Here is a 19,388-nt window from a genome sequence, read left to right as displayed (position 1 = left end):
TATTAACTGTCTATGTACTTCTACTAGAGTACAATGTCAATCGTGTACTTCTACTGGAGTACAAGATTATTACCTTTAAAATTCAATGGAGTCTTAATATTGTCTTCCTATAGTTCTTCTAATATAGTTTCACGTGTGAAACAATAATACTATATTATACTGGTCATATTCAGAGGGATTCACCATCATAAAATCTCAGATTTAGTCAATAGATCGAAGATTATGACTTTATTGATCATAGCAATCCTTCAGGGATTGAGTTAAGGACTGTGGATCAAATATTCATAATCAATCTAAGATTTATACCGAGGGGTGACAAATAAAATTAGTGCTATAAGTTTACCTTCTGGGCAAAGTTATATTACATCCAGGCAATAATATATTGGTCAGCTCTACTAGAGAGCCCTTCCTTATTCAGTGTGCAAAAATTCTTTTGCTCACGTATTGTATGTGTGGTTGCACTATACTCAACACATACATTTTTCTGATTGTTCCTGGATCCAATCAAAAGTGATATGGTGCATTCTTATAGCAAAAATATTTATGTCATGTATCACATGAACATCATGACTCTCATCCATATCCTCGTGATATTTGTAAATAGCATGCACCAAAATAGTAAATATTATTAATGCCAGTATGCCATATATATCTATGCGATAGTTGGTATGTGCAATGATTATTTTGTGCACTAGTGAAATATTATTAGGAATTGATCATATTTCCTAGAATTATTATTATGGCATGTTTTAGAAGAGTATATGGTTTATATATTTGCATGATGACTAAATTGAGAGCATAATTGAATATTGTCACAAGCTTTTTAGAGATTATCATTTCATATATGATGAAGTATACATATATATGAATATTATGTGACAATTGTCTTTATGTTCCTATTTGTTCCTTATGATTTATAGCTATGTGAATCATCATGTCATCATTTGATAAGCATCAACCAAATGCCTTGGTATGCGACATGTGCGAGACCAGTGCCCACTACATCCGCATCGGTAGCAAACCTGTTTATGATCAGAGTTTTCCTTTGATGAGTTTTGATTTCCCTGGGTAAGAACAATGCGGTCTGTACCCCTACGGTTATCGCGATTGTATGAGCTTTGACCTTCCGGGACTAAACCAATACGTTCCATACCTCTACGGTTACCACGACCGTGTCTACCACCACGACCCTTACCACGACCTCTTCTATTTTTCCACCCTTTGGCAATATTATGTGCTTCAGGCACAGGTGCAGAGCCAACTGGTCTTGCATTATGATTTTTCATCAACAACTGATTATGTTTTTCAGCCACAAGAAGTGCTGAAATTAGTTCAGAGTGTTTGTCATAATTCTTAGCCCTGTACTGCTGCTGGAGTACAAGGTTACTCGCATGAAAAGTAGACAAAGTCTTTTCAATTAAATCAGACTCTGAAACTTCATGTTTGCAGAGCTTCAGTTGTGATACAATTTTGTGCAGGGCTGAATTATATTCGATTACAGATTTGTAATCTTGAAACCTCAGATTCAGCCAGTCAAATTGTGCCTGAGGGAGGACAATTGATAGTTGTTGGTCAAATCGGTCCTTCAGGGACTTCCATAATGCATGTGGGTCTTTTTCAGTCAAATACTCATTTTAAGATCGTTATTCAAATGGTGGCGTAGGAAAATAAGAGCTTGTGCCTTCTGGGCATCAGTTCTCTGTGACTCATCAGCAATAGTTTGCTTTAAGTCCTTTGATGTCAAATGCATTTCAACATCTAGGGCCCAGGTTAAATAGTTGCTACCGTCAATAGCAAGCTCAGTAAATTCACGTTTGGCAATTGAAGACATGATAAGAAAGTAAATTTTTTTTTTAATAGTAATAAAAGAAGTGTAGGAAAGTAGTACCGTTCACCGGAGATTTAGAACACTTGTGCTGATAACGTGTTATAAAATGAAGTACTAATTATAGTAATAATAATAATAAAACTAATAAGAATGATCAGAACAATACTCAAAATAGAGAGAGAAGGAGAGGCAATTTTATTGATGATTTTTTGGAGTGAATTTTACAAAGGAAGTGATGGGTATTTATAGCCTCAGGACATCAATAATATATATTATATATACAGAAAGTGGACACAAATACGTCATTGCTTAGCTGGTGAAGTGTCACCCCTATAAGGGCTTAGCAGACCCTAAGGTCTCCTGTTCGAATCCCTTACTATAGCTTAGTGGATAAAGCTTGTCTTTATAATGAAGTGGTCTTGAGTTCAATTCTCACTTTGGACTTTCACTATTTTCCTTTTATTTCATAACAGTATTAACCCAAACAAGCATTATTAATAATGTTGGTGCCTATGAGCAATCTGGATAAATTTTAAGTTTGTTGTAACTAGGAATGAATCTTTAAATAATTGTTGACATATATGACATATGTTGAATTAAAGTAAGTATTTTCTTCTCACAATTAACTCTAAATGCTACTTTTAAGGTTCATATTATTCAACATATTTCTTTATGTGTAAGGGTGAAAATACAATTTAAAATATATTGCAATATAGCAATATGAATTTATAATGTCATTGATTCAATAATCCATTTAAAAAAAAAAAAACATGTCTCAATAGTTGATTCGTCACGGCTGGATTAGTCCGGCACGATTTACCTTTGCAGTGATCATGTGGACCGAACAAAAAACGCCACTCTTGATCATTTAATTATAATAAGGTGGAATAGATACAATCTTTTAATAGTTGGTATCTTATTTTTAGCTTCATGGAATTAAATTAAAGCATGTTTTAAAAGAAATTTCCATAAATTTTGCCATAGGTGTATGAGGGGGGGGGGGGGGGGTTTCTATTGCTAAAAAAAAATATCCAAATTGAACTAAAAAATTGCAAACTTTTCCATTGTATTTCTTGAATACATAAGACACAATAAAAAAAAAAAAGTCAGTTTGTAGACAATTAAAGAACGAAAAAATATATAATGAACAAAAATATTTTTTTCTAAAGACAATAATGGCCCCTTTAATTTCACATAAACGAATCAAATTTTAGTGTGACTAATCCCAAAAAATAATAATTGAGAATGGGTGGTGTTACGTTAAGCCTTAATTGGCCACAAACTAAGCTTCCCAAGAGTAGTAATGCTTCCAAACAACTTTGGGAGTGAAGTTTCAAAGCTGTGCACAGTTGTAAACAGGAGAATTAAGAAGCCACGATTACATTAATGATGGGCACATAAGCACATTATTATGAAATGCATGAATGGTTGACGATGCACAGCGAAAAAGGTTTGCCGGTGGCCTAGCTCGGGTTAGGAATCAGTCCCCAAACGCCGATTCATTATCGCGTGTTGGCACTGATAGATAATTCATCGTTCTCCTCTCTCCGATATGATATGTGCCATTTTGTCCTTTTTCATGTCTTTGATTTATTGCAATTTTTGTAAGTGACGAGAGAAACTCGCAACAAAGATATGATTGTCGTAATTTGATTTCGGTTCTGAATCGTTGATTCACAATTTCACAAAATAATAAAATGAAACTATAATTTCCAAGTTTTATGTACATATGTGTACTTATCGGTGTCGAACCGAAAACGGCGGTTCTAGTTACTGATTCTAAAAAATCAAAATCGTTCATGGTTCTGATTTCGGCTCGGTTGCTATAATGCCCAATTCAATTCAAACAAAACAGTGGTTATCCCTAACATTCACTATCCGAGAATGTGTAGGGTGCAAATTCAGCCCTGTAACTCTAGCCTGTGAATGATTACAAGGAAGTAAATCAACTTAGATTGCTTATAATTGACCAACTTAAGCTAGGAATATAATGAGTTTGTAGTTATCAAGCCACCGGTGTAACCAATTTGTCAATAATTGCTTGATTTCTTCTTGCATTTTGTGTGGACATGACACTGTTTACACCTAATCCTACGCTCGGTTCCATTTAATCACTTGTCTAACCTACGACTACGACTTGCTTAACCTTAAAAAATCTTTGAATTAATTAATAATCTTGGTTGCATATCTTCCTGTGTACACAGTTGAAACCCGGTGCAGAGGAAATGGGCAAGAAAGACTTTGGATTTGGAATATCAGTGAATCTGGACACAGACATTTTGAATGAAGTAGTTTGTTGACTGGAGGACTGCTGTGCGCTCACATTTTAAGGATTGTAGTGAATCTGGACACTAACTTGTTCAATTTGAATTACCCACCATTGGTATACTATTTATACAAAAAAAAAATTGTAATGTAACTTCATATATTTGTTTCACATAGACTACAGAAAAGAGTTTTTGCCAAAAGCTTTGTGGTTGAGCGGCATAATTTTTTTTTTTTATGGTGTTTCTGTGTAATTTGTTTTTCCGATGGTGCTCCTATGTAATAATTTGTAAACCATACAGAAGAGGTAAGCTGCAATAGAAAATCCATAATAATTTTGGAATTTACATAATTAAATTAATACTGCACCAATTTTGTACCTAGCTTGGGGACCTAAGGTGATGGTACATGCACAAGTGCGTTGCATGCACTAATGACTAATTAGTATTTATTAAAACTTTCTGCTCCTAATATTATTATATTAAGTTGACTATATATATATATATATATATATATATATATATATATATATATATTAATAATGAAAGTTAGGTTAAAACTTAAAAAGCCCTGTATTAGCAGTAGATTACGCTGATTAAGTGCTGGAAAATACACTATTTATCTTAATTTTCAGCTCTCTATAAATATGGATCAGTCCTGCTCCCATTCTTCTTCAATCCACAAAATCATTCCATCAACCACTGCACATTTCTCAATCTTTTCCTCTCATCATCAAAATGGATAAGCAAACATGCTGCAATAGTAGCTCTCATGATCCTGAGATCAGGAAGGGACCTTGGACTATGGAGGAAGACTTGATTCTCGTCAACTACATTGCTAATCACGGCGAAGGTGTCTGGAATTCTCTTGCTCGATCCGCAGGTAATTATGATTAAGGAAATACATTAATAACTTAGCTGATTGAGTTAGTGAGTTTGAATAGTTAATAGCTGATTGTAAAAAAGTATTAAGTAAATTAGCTGGACGGATTACATGTAAAATGATTCTCTCAAAAAACTGTTTTAAACAATTTTTTTAATTTTAGTATTTTAGAGCAAAAAACTAATTAATCAAACAGTCAAACAGCTAATAATGGTCAAATAAGCTAAAATTGGCGGATAAGCTAAATATTATTAGGAAGTGATTAATGTAATTAAGTAAATATCTATTTTGTTTTGTATGTAGGTCTCAAGCGTACCGGTAAGAGTTGCCGGCTCCGGTGGCTGAACTACCTTCGACCGGACGTCCGGCGGGGCAATATTACGCCGGAGGAACATCTTTTGATCATGGAGCTTCATGCTAAGTGGGGAAACAGGTGAGCATAGAATAATATATATATATATAATTTAAATGTGTAGTTTAAGTGTATCGATCAGTTAAGATTGGATCATATATTATGGTACGGTGTTGCAAAAGTTCTCGATTAAGCGTCGTCGTACACGTCGATGGGCCCATGCCTTCCTAACATTTGAAGAGAAAAGGCACAGGTTTCCTTCTACGAAATAGATAGCTACCATAATGTCTCGCCTCTTCAAGACAAATGGGCATGTTTGTTTACCTTATGGTTTTCGAGGAGGAGTTTACGACACCTCCCGGCCGTACAAAGGAGAACTAAAATTAACATAAGCACCACCTAAACCTCGGTTAGAAAAACAATACACGGTGGAGGCAACTCCAGTTAAATTAATTAGACCGTTAGCTTGGTATTATAAGTTTTACTTTGTGCGAGCTACTTGTTAGTCTTCCTTGGTTTAAGTAGATCTGGACAATCTAAAATAATTTATCTCTTTATGGTCATTTAATTTGCCCGTACTTGAGTAGTAATTGCGGGAAATGTGGTACATTTTCATTGGCATGCTAATTTTATATGTTAATGCATGTTTATAGTTCTTATGGTCCTTTAATTTGTGGGTACTCGAGTAGTAACCTGTTTGCTCACATTCTTGCTCGAGCAATCATTTATAACGCTGGTCTCTAAATTTGAAATTTTGTGGGTCCATATTATATTCAGAACTTGAATATTTCTTACTAGTGATATTTTTGTTTTCTTTTAAAAAAAGATGGTCGAAAATTGCGAAACATTTACCCGGGAGAACGGATAACGAGATAAAAAACTTCTGGAGGACTAGGATACAGAAGCATCTGATGAAGCAAGAAGCCGCAAGAAATGAGAGCACTGTAATTAGCGGACACGGTTCCAGCTGCGAAAAAACCGATCAAGCAAGTAGCACTACGAGCGCAAGCCAACTCTCGTCAATAGGGCAAGGGGATATATACTCTTCGCCGCAATCGTCGTTCGCTTGTAATATTGAGATCGATACCGGTTTTCAAGGTCACCATTTTCCCTCTCATGAATATTCCAACGACGCCGTTTGGAGCATGGATGACATCAGCTGGTCCATGCAAATCCTCAACGGAGATTAATTGAGCTTGCCGGATGTAAGGTTGTCAAGTACATTGAGCACTGCAGATTTATATTTCACCATGCATATGATTATGTCTGCCATATATGCCAATACAGATATACGACGACGTACTGTAATGTATACATGACCATCATATCATACCATGATCCCATATTTGTATACCTCTATTTAAATATATGGAAGTGTTATCTTATGTTTAAGGAATGGTGCTTAAGATTATATATATATATATATGGGGACTGAATCAAGTGCAAATATCACTTTTCGTGGGAAAGTACGATTAATACAAAATGATGTACCTAATTTTAAGCATCTGAAGCACACAAACAAAGCCCTTTAATAACACAAACTATGCACCTACAACTTTAAATAGCGCATCTTAAATATTATACAGAAACTACGCACTAAAACTTTAGACCATACCTTAAGTTTCAACAACTGACACACCTTAAGCACACAAATCATGCACTTTAAAAGGAAAACCACGCACATTAAGAAGTAAAACAACGCACCTTAAATTCTCACTGAATAATTCACGCACCTTAAACACAAAAATCACGCACTTTAAGAATGAAAATCATGCACCTTAAAATTGACCAAGATGCAAAAAGACCAAATTGTCACCGCATTTTTTTTATAATCTATATTCAATATGGACGGTTGATTTTGATTAGATCAATGGCTGAGATTGAGTCCCATTTCCGCACATGAAGTCTATCACCGCATTTGAACCTAATTATATATATATACATATATATTTATTTATTTATTGATACGTCTTAGGACAGCGGATAATGATAATTGGTTGTCTTTTTCATTGGACAGCAAAGAAAATAAGTAAACTAACGGACTTTATCTATTTATAAATTTTAAAACATTTTTTGTGGTCTGCTGAAATTGAATTATCCTAATGGGCTTGGATTTATCCACGGGACGTGTATGGGCTGTTGAATGTATTGGCAAAAGCAGTAAATGCAAGTTGGAGTTCATCAGAAAATCATGGCGGATTGAGTCTCCGTTTGCGCGAAGTGTAATTACTCATTCATTCAAACTCCGAGGGAGAGCGGGAGGAGTTAGTTGGCCGGTGGCGATAGGCGGCGGCGCGGAGGGATGGGAAGGGCGTTTGTGTATGTGATCGTAGGCGGAGGAGTGGCAGCAGGTCATGCTGCTCATGAATTCGTGAAGAGAGCCGTGTCTCCCGGTGAACTCTGCATCATCTCTGAAGAACCTGTACTGTTTCAAATTATTATGATCAGTATTTGGTTATCTTAGCTGAATGTTAATTTTCGCTCGAATTGATTCATTTTCGTTATCGGAATTGTGTTTCAGACTTTCAGTAAATGAATTTCTCGATGTTGTCCTCAACTTTGACGCTATTATGGTTTATGCTATGGCGCCTCTCTAAATTGCTTTTAAATGATTTTATTTTGTAATTTTGACTTTTTTAATGTTGTATTGTTTCTTTCATATTTGGAAGATCAAATTTCTTTCTGAATCTTCATCGTTATCAACTTATCAACAGCTCAATCGTTCGTCTGGGGAGCTCTGAACTTCTGCTGTATTTTTCAGGTTGCACCTTATGAAAGGCCTGCATTAAGCAAAGGTTATTTACTTCCAGAAGGTATCCTTCTTGTTTTTTAAGCATTTCTCAGTAAAAGATGCTTTCACTTATGAAAGGAAGTCTGTATAATGAGATATGCCTTCATGTGTTTTTCTCGTTTCCATTGTAAGATGATTATGAGAGGAAGTAATGATCCTTTTGTGTGTTTGTGTGTTCATAGATTAAGTAGTATAAAAATTTTAATAAGATATGCTAACTTGCGCTTTAATTTGTTGTTTCTCTTCACATTCAGATCCAGCACGCCTCCCATCATTTCACTGTTGTGTTGGTACTAATGAGGAGAGATTAACACCAAAATGGTACAAGGAACATGGTAATTGTACATCTCATTTTATCTTTATAATTTATTTTTGACAAAATTCCCAGTATGTTTACTATGGAGTAAATGTTTACTGATGGCTGAGATATTATGAATTGGATGTAACTATTTTTACCATGATCATTGTTTCATTGACATTTTTTATACAGGTATAGAATTGGTTCTTGGAACTCGAGTTAAATCTGCTGATGTGAAGCGAAAAACATTATTAACTGCAAGTGGTGAAACAATAACCTACAAGATTCTCATTGTAGCGACTGGTGCTCGGGTACTTAAAGTAGTATTGGAATTTCCTGTTTCTTTCTTCACTACTCTTGGATTGAATTATTAACATAATGCAAATTTTGACTTGAACAACAATGAGTTTGGGTCCAGTCAGTATGTTACATATTTCATTTAAAACCTTTAGGGCAAAGAGATGCTAGTAATCCTAGTATAGATCACATAGAAATTGACAATTTGACACACTAGCATATTAACAGTAGTTATTAAATTAAATTCCAGCTTTGAAAAGGTGGAACGTATGAGACTAGTGAATTTCATAGCACATTTTAGTCCAAGTAGTTATATGATGTAAATGTGCTTTTTGGCATATATTGAATTAGGCATTGAAGCTCGAAGAGTTTTCAGTGAGTGGCTCAGATGCTGAGAATGTTTGTTATTTACGGGATTTGGATGATGCAAACAAGATGGTGAACATGATACAATCATGCTCTGGTAAAAATGCTGTTGTCATTGGTGGTGGCTATATTGGGATGGAATGTGCTGCTTCTTTGGTGATAAACAAAATAAATGTAACTATGGTCTTCCCAGAAGCACATTGTAGTAAGTACTTCATTGATGATTTTAGAAGCCTTGAATAAATTTCTTCATGTTGCTTACAGAGAAACAAGGAAACTTTAGTCATATCAATGTTCTCTATGTTGTTATCAAATGAGATTTCATTAGTATAACTGCACTGCCTTAATTGCAAGCAGTCAATTAGAGGTAACAGAAATTGGGAGGTTTTAATTCATTTCTTTCAAGGAAGCATTTTGGAAATGGAGATCAATCTGGTTTGGAGGGTTTCACAACCCCAGTCCATCCATCGTGAGGACAATAAGTGTCTTGTATTTTGCTGGATTAGTTAATTGTATTGTGCAACTATTGTTATATATTTTCCTATTTATCATCACATCAGTTGCATATTCCTGTCCAGCTTAAATCCTTGCATTAAGCTTAAGTCCGGGCAGTTATTAATATTCACATTTTATTTGTTGTTTAGTGGCCCGGTTGTTTACGCCAAAGATTGCAAGTTATTATGAAGAGTTTTTCATCTCAAAGGGAGTGAAGTTTATCAAAGGAACCACCTTAGCATCTTTTGATTTTGATGCTGATAACAAGGTAACTTTACCTTTTTTTTGGTTTACTTGGAAACCAAATTTGTAACTATTCTACACCATGAGGCACTAAAAAACTATTGTATCATGTCAACATCTGTATTCATATGAATTATCTGTTCTCTGAAGGTGAAATGACTTTCATTTCTGTTATGTGAGATTATAGGTGCCTTTTTAGAGTTGAATATGAGCATTATTGCTACCAGTAATTATATATATGGCATTAAACTTTAAGATATTAGCTTATTGGCATGCTATTCTGAATATAAAGCTTTAATCAATGGTCTGGTCAATCGGTCATACAGGTTGATACGGTTAATCTCAGAGATGGAACTAAGCTTCCTGCTGATATGGTTGTGGTTGGAATTGGAATACGTCCAAACACCAGCCTTTTCGAAGGCCAGTTGACGATAGAGAAAGGGGGAATCAAAGTAAACGGAGAATTCCAATCGAGCAATAGCTCAGTGTATGCTGTTGGTGATGTTGCCGCTTTCCCACTCAAAATCTTCGGGGAAACACGGAGGCTGGAGCACGTTGACTCTGCGCGCAAGTCAGCACAGCATGCTGTTGCAGCAATCTTGGGGAAGGAAACAAAAGACTTCAACTACTTGCCGCTCTTCTACTCCAGGGTGTTCACGCTCTCCTGGCAGTTCTACGGCGACAATGTGGGCGAAGTAGTCCACTTTGGTGATTTCTCAGGACACAGTTTCGGCGCTTATTGGGTGAACAAGGGCCACCTTGTTGGCTCATTTCTGGAGAGCGGAGCCAAAGAGGAGTACGAGGCTATATCTATCGCCACCAGGCTGAGACCCGCCATTGAAGACTTGACTGAGCTTGAAAGCCAAGGTTTGGCATTTGCCATGGAGTTGAGTCGCGACTCGCCACAGTTGCAGCCTGTTGATGGTGCTGGGAGTTCTGCTCTGGTTGTGGAAAAACCATTGTACCCTTGGCATGCCACGGCTGGAGTTATACTGGCTGCATCGATTGCAGCCTTTGGCTATTGGTATGGCAGGAGGCGTCGAAGATGGTAGATAACTAGTGTTTTCATCATCACTACTTAGTACACTTACTTCCACTGGGTTTTGCTTCTTTATTTTGGGTGCACAATTTTAGAGTTGTGATTATGTTGTAGTAGTTTAGCTGTTTAGGTCCGTCCAGGAGAATTGGAAATACTTCATCTTACACATATATATCATCCATCAAATATTCCTTTTCTAAACTTGCTAGAAGCCTGCAATTGATGCATAGAATTATAAGTTATTGGCAACTTGATGTCATTTAGAAGAAGAAGAAAGTATCAATTCAAAAGGATTAGTAGAATAGTAGGTTCATATATAAGGTAAGGAGGTAACCAACTCGCACATGATAAGAAAATAACATTTTGATGTAGGGGCGAATTCAAAATGATTAGTAGAATAGTAAGTTCAGATATAAGGTAAGTAGGTAACCAACTCGCACATCATAAGAAAATAACATTTTGATGTAGGGGCGTTCTGAGAATCGAACTTGGGACCTCTCGCACCCAAAGCGAGAAGACCAAACGCCCATTTGGCCATTTGATGAGGTAACCAAAATGATTAGTAGAATCGGATCTAACGTAACCAACTAGCATATGAAAACAAAAACAACTTTGATCCAGGGGCGTTCCGAGAATCGAACTCGGGACCTCTTGCACCCAAAGCAAGAATCATACCACTAGACCAAACGCCCATTTGATATGATCGGAAGATTTGTTTTATCACTACAATTAGCAATCGATAGAAGGCTGCTATGTCATTATTTAATTATTTAAATCATAAATTATAATTACAATATTTACTAATGAGTGTGATCTTGTATAAATTTAAGAATTTTCATACTAAAACACACAATATTTACTAATAATTTTATTGGACTATACTCATGACAAAACTAAATAATTTGAAGTATTTTAGACTATGAGTAGCCAAAGACCTTGTGGTCTAGCAGCACCTGGTGTCTATGTTAACACTTTCGCATGGATGATGTGAGTGAGTTTGAGCCTTAGTGGAGACAACTGTTGACTCTTTGTGCTTTAGTACTTTGAGAAAGTAGCACATGCCTTTTATGATAAAAGCTTCTTATTAATAGTGTTAGAGGATTTGAATTACATGCGCAATAAAGTGAACTATGACCCTTGTAACTCCTCCACCATATAAGTGTTGAGCTCACCTTTTTGTCACATGTCCCCACCGTTCCATCTATGCATTCGCACAAGTTCAAGGCTGCCTTAGCAACGCCTTACCACAAACTAACTTCTGCAAAGCCCTGACGAGCTCTGCGTGGCTATGTTCGGCCACCCCGGCTACGGGGCGGGTTGCTCCGATGCCCCCAACCTCATTGTGTACCCAAACACTTTTCTTATAAACCATTAATAATACGTCGTCATGGTGATAAGTATTTTTATTTTATTGATAAATGAGGAAATTATAAAATGGGGGGAAAATGGGGGACTTTGAGAAATGGAGGGGCTAATCCAAAAACCGCATTAAAGTGGGAGGTTCATTTTATGACCCAAAGCCAATTCCTTATCCTCACATTGCTTCCCCTGCGTCTAACTCTCTACACTCTCTTCTCCTTTCCTCATCTCACTATCCAAAAATGGCTTCCACTCTCTCCACTGTAACCCTCCGTTCTCTTTCCCATCCCGCCCCTTCCGCCTCCAATTCCTTGCTGCCGGCAACCGCCTTCCCCAAACAAGCCGTACAATTCCCGGTCCGCGCCCCGAAACTCCCCCGCCGAGCCACATTCGTCCGCCCTATAGCCGCCGTGGGTGCGCCGGAGAAAGTGGTGCAGCTCGGCGACGAAATCTCAAACCTAACCCTAGCCGACGCGCAGAAACTGGTCGAGTACCTCCAGGACAAGCTCGGCGTCTCCGCCGCGATGATGGCGCCCGCGGCCGCCGTCGTCGCCGCTCCCGGAGCCGCCGGCGCTGGCGAGGCCGCCGCCGTAGTGGAAGAGAAGACGGAGTTCGACGTGGTGATCGAAGAGGTGCCGAGCAACGCCAGAATCGCGGCGATTAAAGCGATTCGGACCTTGACGAGCTTGGCGCTGAAAGAGGCCAAGGAGTTGATTGAAGGCCTGCCGAAGAAATTCAAAGAGGGAGTCTCGAAAGAGGACGCTGAAGAAGCCAAAAAGCAGCTCGAAGCAGCCGGAGCCAAAGTATCAATTGTCTAGAAATTTGATTGAATCGATGAATTCCATGGCAATGCTTTCTATCTCTTTTCCCCCTTTTTTTGTGACGAAATTGAATTGTACTTGTTTGCATTTGCTACTAGCCAGTTTCTAGCTATAGACTTACAGCTTCATATCTCTTATGTTATGATTTCTGAAGCATCAAAATTTTCATTTCTCAATCTCAATTTTGCCGTTTAATTGCATTATTTTACCATCATACAGACACTGCTGAAGAACTAGTTGCGGCTGAAATTTAAGTAAATATGGAATTGGAAAAAGCATGAGTTCAGTGTTTGTTGGTTTTTGGTGCAGTGTATTATTGGATAGTTTATGGACTTCAGAATGTGGAATTAAAGAAAATCAATGAACCCCAAGAACCCTTTGAAGCTTTTCTCACCCTACTAAGTCCAAAACCCCAAATCTCTTATGCTTTGGCTTCCATTTAGGAAGCTAACCCATGATCAGCTTGATTGGAGTTGTCTAATCAAGTTGTCTCGTTATTAATCATCTGACTAACTTGATTGAAGTTGTTTTATTTGAGAAATTAATTGTCTAATCAACTTTATTGGAATTGTCCAATTTAAATGGGACTATGTTAATGATGATGCCATTCTCTTTGGGATGAAGTTTATAGTCCATTGGAGAATCGTGAGCACATTGGAAAAGAACCCAAAGATATGTTTACACTTTACAATATAGGTGGGATAACTTTTAAGTAATGCTCTATCGAGTTCCATTGGAGAATTGTGAGCACATTGGAAAAGAACTCATAGATGTGTTTAGACTTTACATGATAGGTGGGATAACCTTTTAAGTATGGCTTTATACTTATTTAGAGAATAAGTCGGATAATCTATTTTGTCAAAGACCATGTGGTCTAGTATCACTCAATGTACACTCTCATATGGAGGAGAGTGGGTTCGAGCTTCTTGTAACAGAGTCCGTGTATATGCGAATAATAAGTACTACCTATAATAATTTGAGTGGAAAAACTTTCACCCATCGTTAGAGACATTAGTGAAACAATGTAGCAACTTCTTGCATATTTATTTACTATTTAATTCTTTATATATTAGTATTTTTTAAATAATTGTAAAAATTTTCAACAAATGTGATAAATTTTAATTCATTATGAGTATTCTTAAAATATTTATTATTGGAACTATTTAGTAACTAAATTGATTTCAAACAACGATATTTAACTTGAATGATTTGCTTTCAAAAAAAAAAAACTTTTTTTTTTTTGAAAACTAAAAAAAAAAAACTTGAATGACTTGAGTTCTATGCACAACAGAAGTCTATATGTTGTATTGTTGTGCTATACTTTAGCCATTATGGGCCCATAAGTTTCAAACTCAATGGCCCAATTAGATAGACTGTTCTATATAAACAAGGCTTTGAATCCAGTATTATTAACTTTCAATACCCTAAACTAGCAGTCGTGAATCTCGATCTGCCGCAGCTTTCTTCTCCTTTCTGTTCCAATGATTCAATCTCCGCATTTGATTTCTGTTTTTAGTTTTTGTTTCGTTTGCGAGTAAATCCTTTTACAAATCGCTTTTTAGATTCGGGAATGGAGTATAGGCGACGATGATGGTGCTATTTTTATTTCTGACACCTCTTGTATGAGGGGAGCCTTCAAAAGCTCTTCGTTGAGCATATAAAGCAACTATCTGAGCCTTTAATATTTGTCTTTATTTTAATTTTTTTCTTCCTGATTATTGAATATGTTTATCGAGTAGAAATTCAGGCAGCCCCCTTTTTCAAAGAAAAAATAGGAAGGGAGGTGTTGTTCTGCTCGTAGATTAAACCATACTTGTGCTCTTCAGATTTGCTGAGATTTATATCTTTGAAGCTGGTCTAGTAGGCATTAGTACATTTTTTCAATCTTTCCGAATTCTCCACTGTACTTTTACGGTGATGGCATGACCATGTTTCTGTTCGAATTGAATCGTGTACGGTTGGAATGGGACCGGAATCGCTTGGTCCGGTTCCAAACCGAAATAAATTTTAAAAAAATGAATTTTTATTATTTGATTAATATTTAATTATTATTTGATTAAAATTTAAATTTTAAATATCGTTTTTAAGTTCAGTTATAATGATTAGTGTAAATATTTCATTTAACTATTTAGAAAAACATTTTAGAATGAAAAAATTTAAAAAATTTAGACAATTTTAAAAATACACAATAAAATTTATAAACAAAAATTAAAAATTTTGGTTGGAATCGGTAGTTCGAGTCAGGACTGCTGGTTCTGAATCTGAATGAGGAACCTTTATACAAGGTTTGATTAATATTGAATAATTACACCATACATGCGGGAGAGAATAATATTATTATTCTAAATGTATATATGAACTTATATATTAATTTATTTTAAATATTACATTTACCTAATATTATACGTTTAACACGATAGAGAAGCATTATCAGTGGCGGATTTTATTGGATTTTAATAATTGTAAAATTATTGTTTATTGCCATCTTGTATATACATAACCGTCGTTTGAATGTGATATGTATTTGTTAGTTTTCATTGTCACTGGATTGTTTGGTACTATTCCATCACGGAATATGTATATCTGTCACTTTATATGTATATATTACTTTTACGCATAAAATCCTTATATAAATTGATTTGTAAAATATAAAACTATTTTATTGAAAATATTATTTATAACAAATATTGAATGGCAAAATTCATCTTGAATGCGATCAATAATTTAGTTTAAGTAGTCAAGACATCTAAAGGTTCGTGACATTAGACGACATAGCTTTAAATCTGATAGTTGGAATCTTTCTTGACTACTATTTTGGTCGTTCAATTCAACATCGTCATCTAAAATGGTGCCAATATCAATTCCTGTTTCCCTTGCCAGGTTTTCAGCTTCTTCTGGGCTGCTTAGGACTTTGTCGAAGCAAACATATCTCCCGTGTGCCGTGTTCTTCATCTCCTCGTACACTGTTACATGCGCCTTTGCTAAAGCGTTTACATCAACAGTTGCGAGGAGTCCCTTTCTGTACATCTCTCGAGCTCCTGAAATTCATCAGCAGAAAGAGAGGATTGTTAAAATTTTAGTGCACCCTCCAATTGTATTGAACAAAATTGATAATTTACGGACAGAGAATAGATTTGAACTTTAATAAGAGTGTATAGATTTTAATTTCAAATTGAGCACCATTTTGGATCATATCTAACTTTGAGAAGTAATTAATACTCCAGAATTAAAATTGGGCAATTTGAGTTAATACTTAATTTATACTTTGATTATAGTGAGTTTTTTCAATTTAGTTCTAAGTTACTTAATAAAGTCATTGACTTTGATGGGTTTACTCAATTGAGTCATATGTTAAGATAACAATTTCACATCTAATACCCGATTTAGTCATCAACTAGACTAATTTTACCCAAATTAGTCTTTGAGTATAGTGATTTTATCCAATTCAGTCCTCAACTATACTTATTTTTCTCAATTTAGTCATTGATTATAACAACTAAATACGTAGTACTTAATTGGGTAAAATATCAAAGATGAGGACCTAATTAAGCACAAAAAAGTTGTTTAGACTAAATTGAAAAAAATTACTATAATTGAGCACTAAATTGGATATTATCTCTGGTCAATTTTATAGCCCTAAAGTTGGGAGATTATTTTTAGATTCTACTTGGAGAGATAGAGAGAGACCTTTGAGATAAGCAATTGTCGGAGTTGGGTTCCTGTTACGAAATTCAGGACCGGTGATGAGCCCTGGGCAAATAGTCACCAGCTTCAATCCCGTCTCCTTAGCTATTTCCCACGCAGCCCTTTCTGCCCTCAGTTTTCCCAAGGCATACCAAAGCTGCATTAACATTTCAGCGATAAGTTTTGTCAATAAGGCAAAAGTTGGTATAACTCTGTTAGATAGTTAATACTCCATACCTTTTTACTTGTGCAGATAGAGTCATTGCTCCAGCTGTCATGGTCAATTTTGCGAGATGTGTTGTTGAGACCGTTGTCTTGCCATATGCATGTTAGAAGTGAGGATGTAAGCACACAGTATCTAACCGATGATGTACTTGCACATGCCTCTAGGACACTCTTGCTAGCCATCACTTCAACTTCAGCCATGGATTTCTATGATTACATTGAAGATTAGAAAGGGGCTTAAAGATCAAGAAGAAAACAGGCTGTATCCTTATTGCAATTGTAACAATTCAAGAAAGGCAGAAGATACACTTCATGAGTAGTAGGTAGGTATATGAGTTGTATGGTGAAACAATGAAATTTGAAACTGTAAAATAATCTTTTCAATTTTAGGAAAAAGTCGATGTCACTGTATCAAGTTCAATGTAATAATAAACCAAAGTAAATTTAACTTTCAAACTTGGTAGGTAGTTAGCTTGCATGATAATATTCAAATAAAAAAAAAAGATTTAGTCAAAATAGGAAAGTTTTTTGCATTAGTTAAGAACTCTTCCCTAAGAAAGTTGTTTTTTTCTATTAAAATTTATTTATTTTTGTCAACAACTCCAAAAATTTAGGAGGATTGTAAGAGAAGGAAATGCCACAAAAGACTCACAGAATAGCCAGATAGCCCAGCCGGGTCAATAAATGCAGCAGTTTGGAATACGCCACGACAACCATTGAAGGCCTCTGATAAACCTTCAACTTCAGTTAGCCTTGCCATTACTCCCTCTACTACGTTGCTGTTGTTTGGTCCTCTCATTTCACCAGAAGTTTCCATCTCCCTCAGCTTGTCCAGATCCTCTACAATAAGTAGGTGGGTATATCAGTCCCCACTATATATATTGTACTGTCTTTTTATTTAATTGCAGTTGCCCCACAAGGCCAAACTGCAACATTAATTTCAATAGAAAACGGGAGACTTTAATTATCAATAAGGACAGAAAAACTTCTAGGGGTTATTTCTTCACTTCCTTTTGAAACATCAAAGGCAACAATGTTGGAAAATAGACTGTCTATTTAAAAGATGTTAACTGCTAAGGTTGTGTCATAATTCGAAGGCCACTATTTTACTGTCAAGGTGTCACCAGTGCAGGCTCACATTATGTCATAAGGATTGAAATTCACAGATTTCTCCTCAGATAATTGAAAATTTGAAATTCACATATTTCTACTTAGAGACACACGATAGAGGAAGAGAAAAAGTCACTTGAAAGCTTTCAATTCTAACGATTGTACTGTCTTTTAAATATCAGCATGAAATTTTCCAACAAACAACCCAATCCCCTTCCCTTCTCTTGTATTCCCAGTTAGTGAAGAAAGCTAATTTGTAAAAAACACATACACACACAACCCATTGGCAAAAGGTAAAACAATGATTGTAAAATCAAAGCATCCAGAGAGTGAAAATTTGTCAAAATCATGGACTCTAAAGCTTCACTTGTTAAAGGTATTATACACTACAAATTGTGAACTTGAAGAGTACGGTGTTCCTTAATTAACAATTTTTGCTACTCATGATTAACGGTAATATCTGTAAATTTGTAAATAGATAATTAAGACATGAACCCATACAGAACGTTAGGGAAAAACAGTAATATCACCAATAATCACTCCATACTAACATGAAGACACCTTTTGCGAACAACTTTGGAGTATTGTTTTTTTATAATGATTTATTCATTTCTTTATATTTAATCTGATCTTCTTCTAGAAGATGTCATCATTTTCCCCCAAAAACAACGAGTTCTTTCGCAATCGAAAAATAAAATATAACAAAAAAGGAGAAATTGCAGAACGGCACCTTCGTTGTCGACGAGGATCCGGACGGAGTAGCCTCGGAGCAGGAGCTGGTTCACAATAGCGATTCCGAGGTAGGAAACGCCTCCGATAACGCACACAAGTTTGTCGTCTTGCTCAAGAGGCATCGCCGGTCCGGACAATCTCAACGCTTCTTCTTCCTTCCTCCGGTACACACCGGCGCAAGATAGCAGCATTCGCCGGAGCTCCTCGATCTCCATCCTCCGGCTCTCGTCTGGTCTCACGATTCCCATTTCTCAGGCGGCTCAGCAGTTGGCTACGAAGCACTCAGGAAAGAGGCTAAAATGATGCTGTTCTGTAATGTATACTTAAGGGGTTTGGTATTTATACCACTTGCAAGTTGCAATTTGCAAACCGTAGTAAGGCACATGCATCCAATTAAATATTTAAATTCCATATCCCAACCTATTTAAATAATGGAAAATGTTACGCGTGTAAAACTAATCCACATATACATATAAATTTATAAATATATATGAGACTGTTAATTTTATTTAGGCAAAAATTTGTATGATTGATAAATTGGTAAAAACAATAATATGTGGTGCGTATACTGAGTTAAACATATTTACTTCGTAACATAACC

The 19,388-nt window shown here is 36.0% G+C and overlaps 5 protein-coding genes and 3 non-coding genes across 8 annotated transcripts; 5 read left to right on the top strand and 3 right to left on the bottom strand.

The window, feature by feature from the left end:
• Positions 1–932: 932 nt before the first annotated feature.
• Positions 933–1,831, bottom strand: LOC116020544. The gene is made up of 2 exons (XM_031261015.1): positions 1,682–1,831; positions 933–1,592 (listed from the first exon to the last, which is right to left on the bottom strand). The coding sequence occupies exons 1-2, from the start codon at positions 1,829–1,831 to the stop codon at positions 933–935; spliced, it is 810 nt and encodes a 269-aa protein (XP_031116875.1).
• Positions 1,832–4,759: 2,928 nt separating this feature from the next.
• LOC116020840 (myb-related protein 340-like) lies at positions 4,760–6,719 on the top strand. The gene is made up of 3 exons (XM_031261391.1): positions 4,760–4,975; positions 5,279–5,408; positions 6,154–6,719. The coding sequence occupies exons 1-3, from the start codon at positions 4,831–4,833 to the stop codon at positions 6,515–6,517; spliced, it is 639 nt and encodes a 212-aa protein (XP_031117251.1). The 5' UTR covers positions 4,760–4,830; the 3' UTR covers positions 6,518–6,719.
• A 730-nt stretch (positions 6,720–7,449) lies between these two features.
• Positions 7,450–11,057, top strand: LOC116020037 (monodehydroascorbate reductase 4, peroxisomal-like). Its single transcript, XM_031260489.1, has 7 exons — positions 7,450–7,749; positions 8,089–8,140; positions 8,373–8,453; positions 8,609–8,727; positions 9,065–9,284; positions 9,724–9,842; positions 10,144–11,057. Exons 1-7 carry the CDS (start codon positions 7,630–7,632, stop codon positions 10,867–10,869), a joined length of 1,437 nt encoding a protein of 478 aa, XP_031116349.1. The 5' UTR covers positions 7,450–7,629; the 3' UTR covers positions 10,870–11,057.
• Positions 11,058–11,476: 419 nt separating this feature from the next.
• Positions 11,477–11,548, bottom strand: TRNAP-UGG. The gene has a single exon. It is a non-coding gene; the product is annotated as a tRNA-Pro (tRNA).
• An 828-nt stretch (positions 11,549–12,376) lies between these two features.
• On the top strand, positions 12,377–13,218 carry LOC116018918 (50S ribosomal protein L12, chloroplastic-like). The gene has a single exon (XM_031258961.1). The coding sequence runs from the start codon at positions 12,458–12,460 to the stop codon at positions 13,031–13,033; it is 576 nt and encodes a 191-aa protein (XP_031114821.1). The 5' UTR covers positions 12,377–12,457; the 3' UTR covers positions 13,034–13,218.
• Positions 13,219–14,616: 1,398 nt separating this feature from the next.
• LOC116021337 lies at positions 14,617–14,713 on the top strand. Its single transcript, XR_004098998.1, has one exon. It is a non-coding gene; the product is annotated as a small nucleolar RNA snoR1 (small nucleolar RNA).
• Positions 14,714–14,781: 68 nt separating this feature from the next.
• LOC116021341 lies at positions 14,782–14,913 on the top strand. Its single transcript, XR_004099002.1, has one exon. It is a non-coding gene; the product is annotated as a small nucleolar RNA snoR77 (small nucleolar RNA).
• A 757-nt stretch (positions 14,914–15,670) lies between these two features.
• LOC116018738 (cinnamoyl-CoA reductase-like SNL6) lies at positions 15,671–19,114 on the bottom strand. The gene is made up of 5 exons (XM_031258712.1): positions 18,786–19,114; positions 17,598–17,785; positions 16,958–17,152; positions 16,724–16,877; positions 15,671–16,074 (listed from the first exon to the last, which is right to left on the bottom strand). Exons 1-5 carry the CDS (start codon positions 19,033–19,035, stop codon positions 15,761–15,763), a joined length of 1,101 nt encoding a protein of 366 aa, XP_031114572.1. The 5' UTR covers positions 19,036–19,114; the 3' UTR covers positions 15,671–15,760.
• Positions 19,115–19,388: the final 274 nt, after the last annotated feature.

The sequence above is a fragment of the Ipomoea triloba genome, chromosome 5 (genome assembly GCF_003576645.1).
Source record: "Ipomoea triloba cultivar NCNSP0323 chromosome 5, ASM357664v1".
Lineage (NCBI taxonomy): Eukaryota > Viridiplantae > Streptophyta > Magnoliopsida > Solanales > Convolvulaceae > Ipomoea > Ipomoea triloba.
The sequence above is the reverse complement of the archived record's forward strand: the minus strand, read 5'-3'. Positions and strand labels throughout refer to the sequence as shown.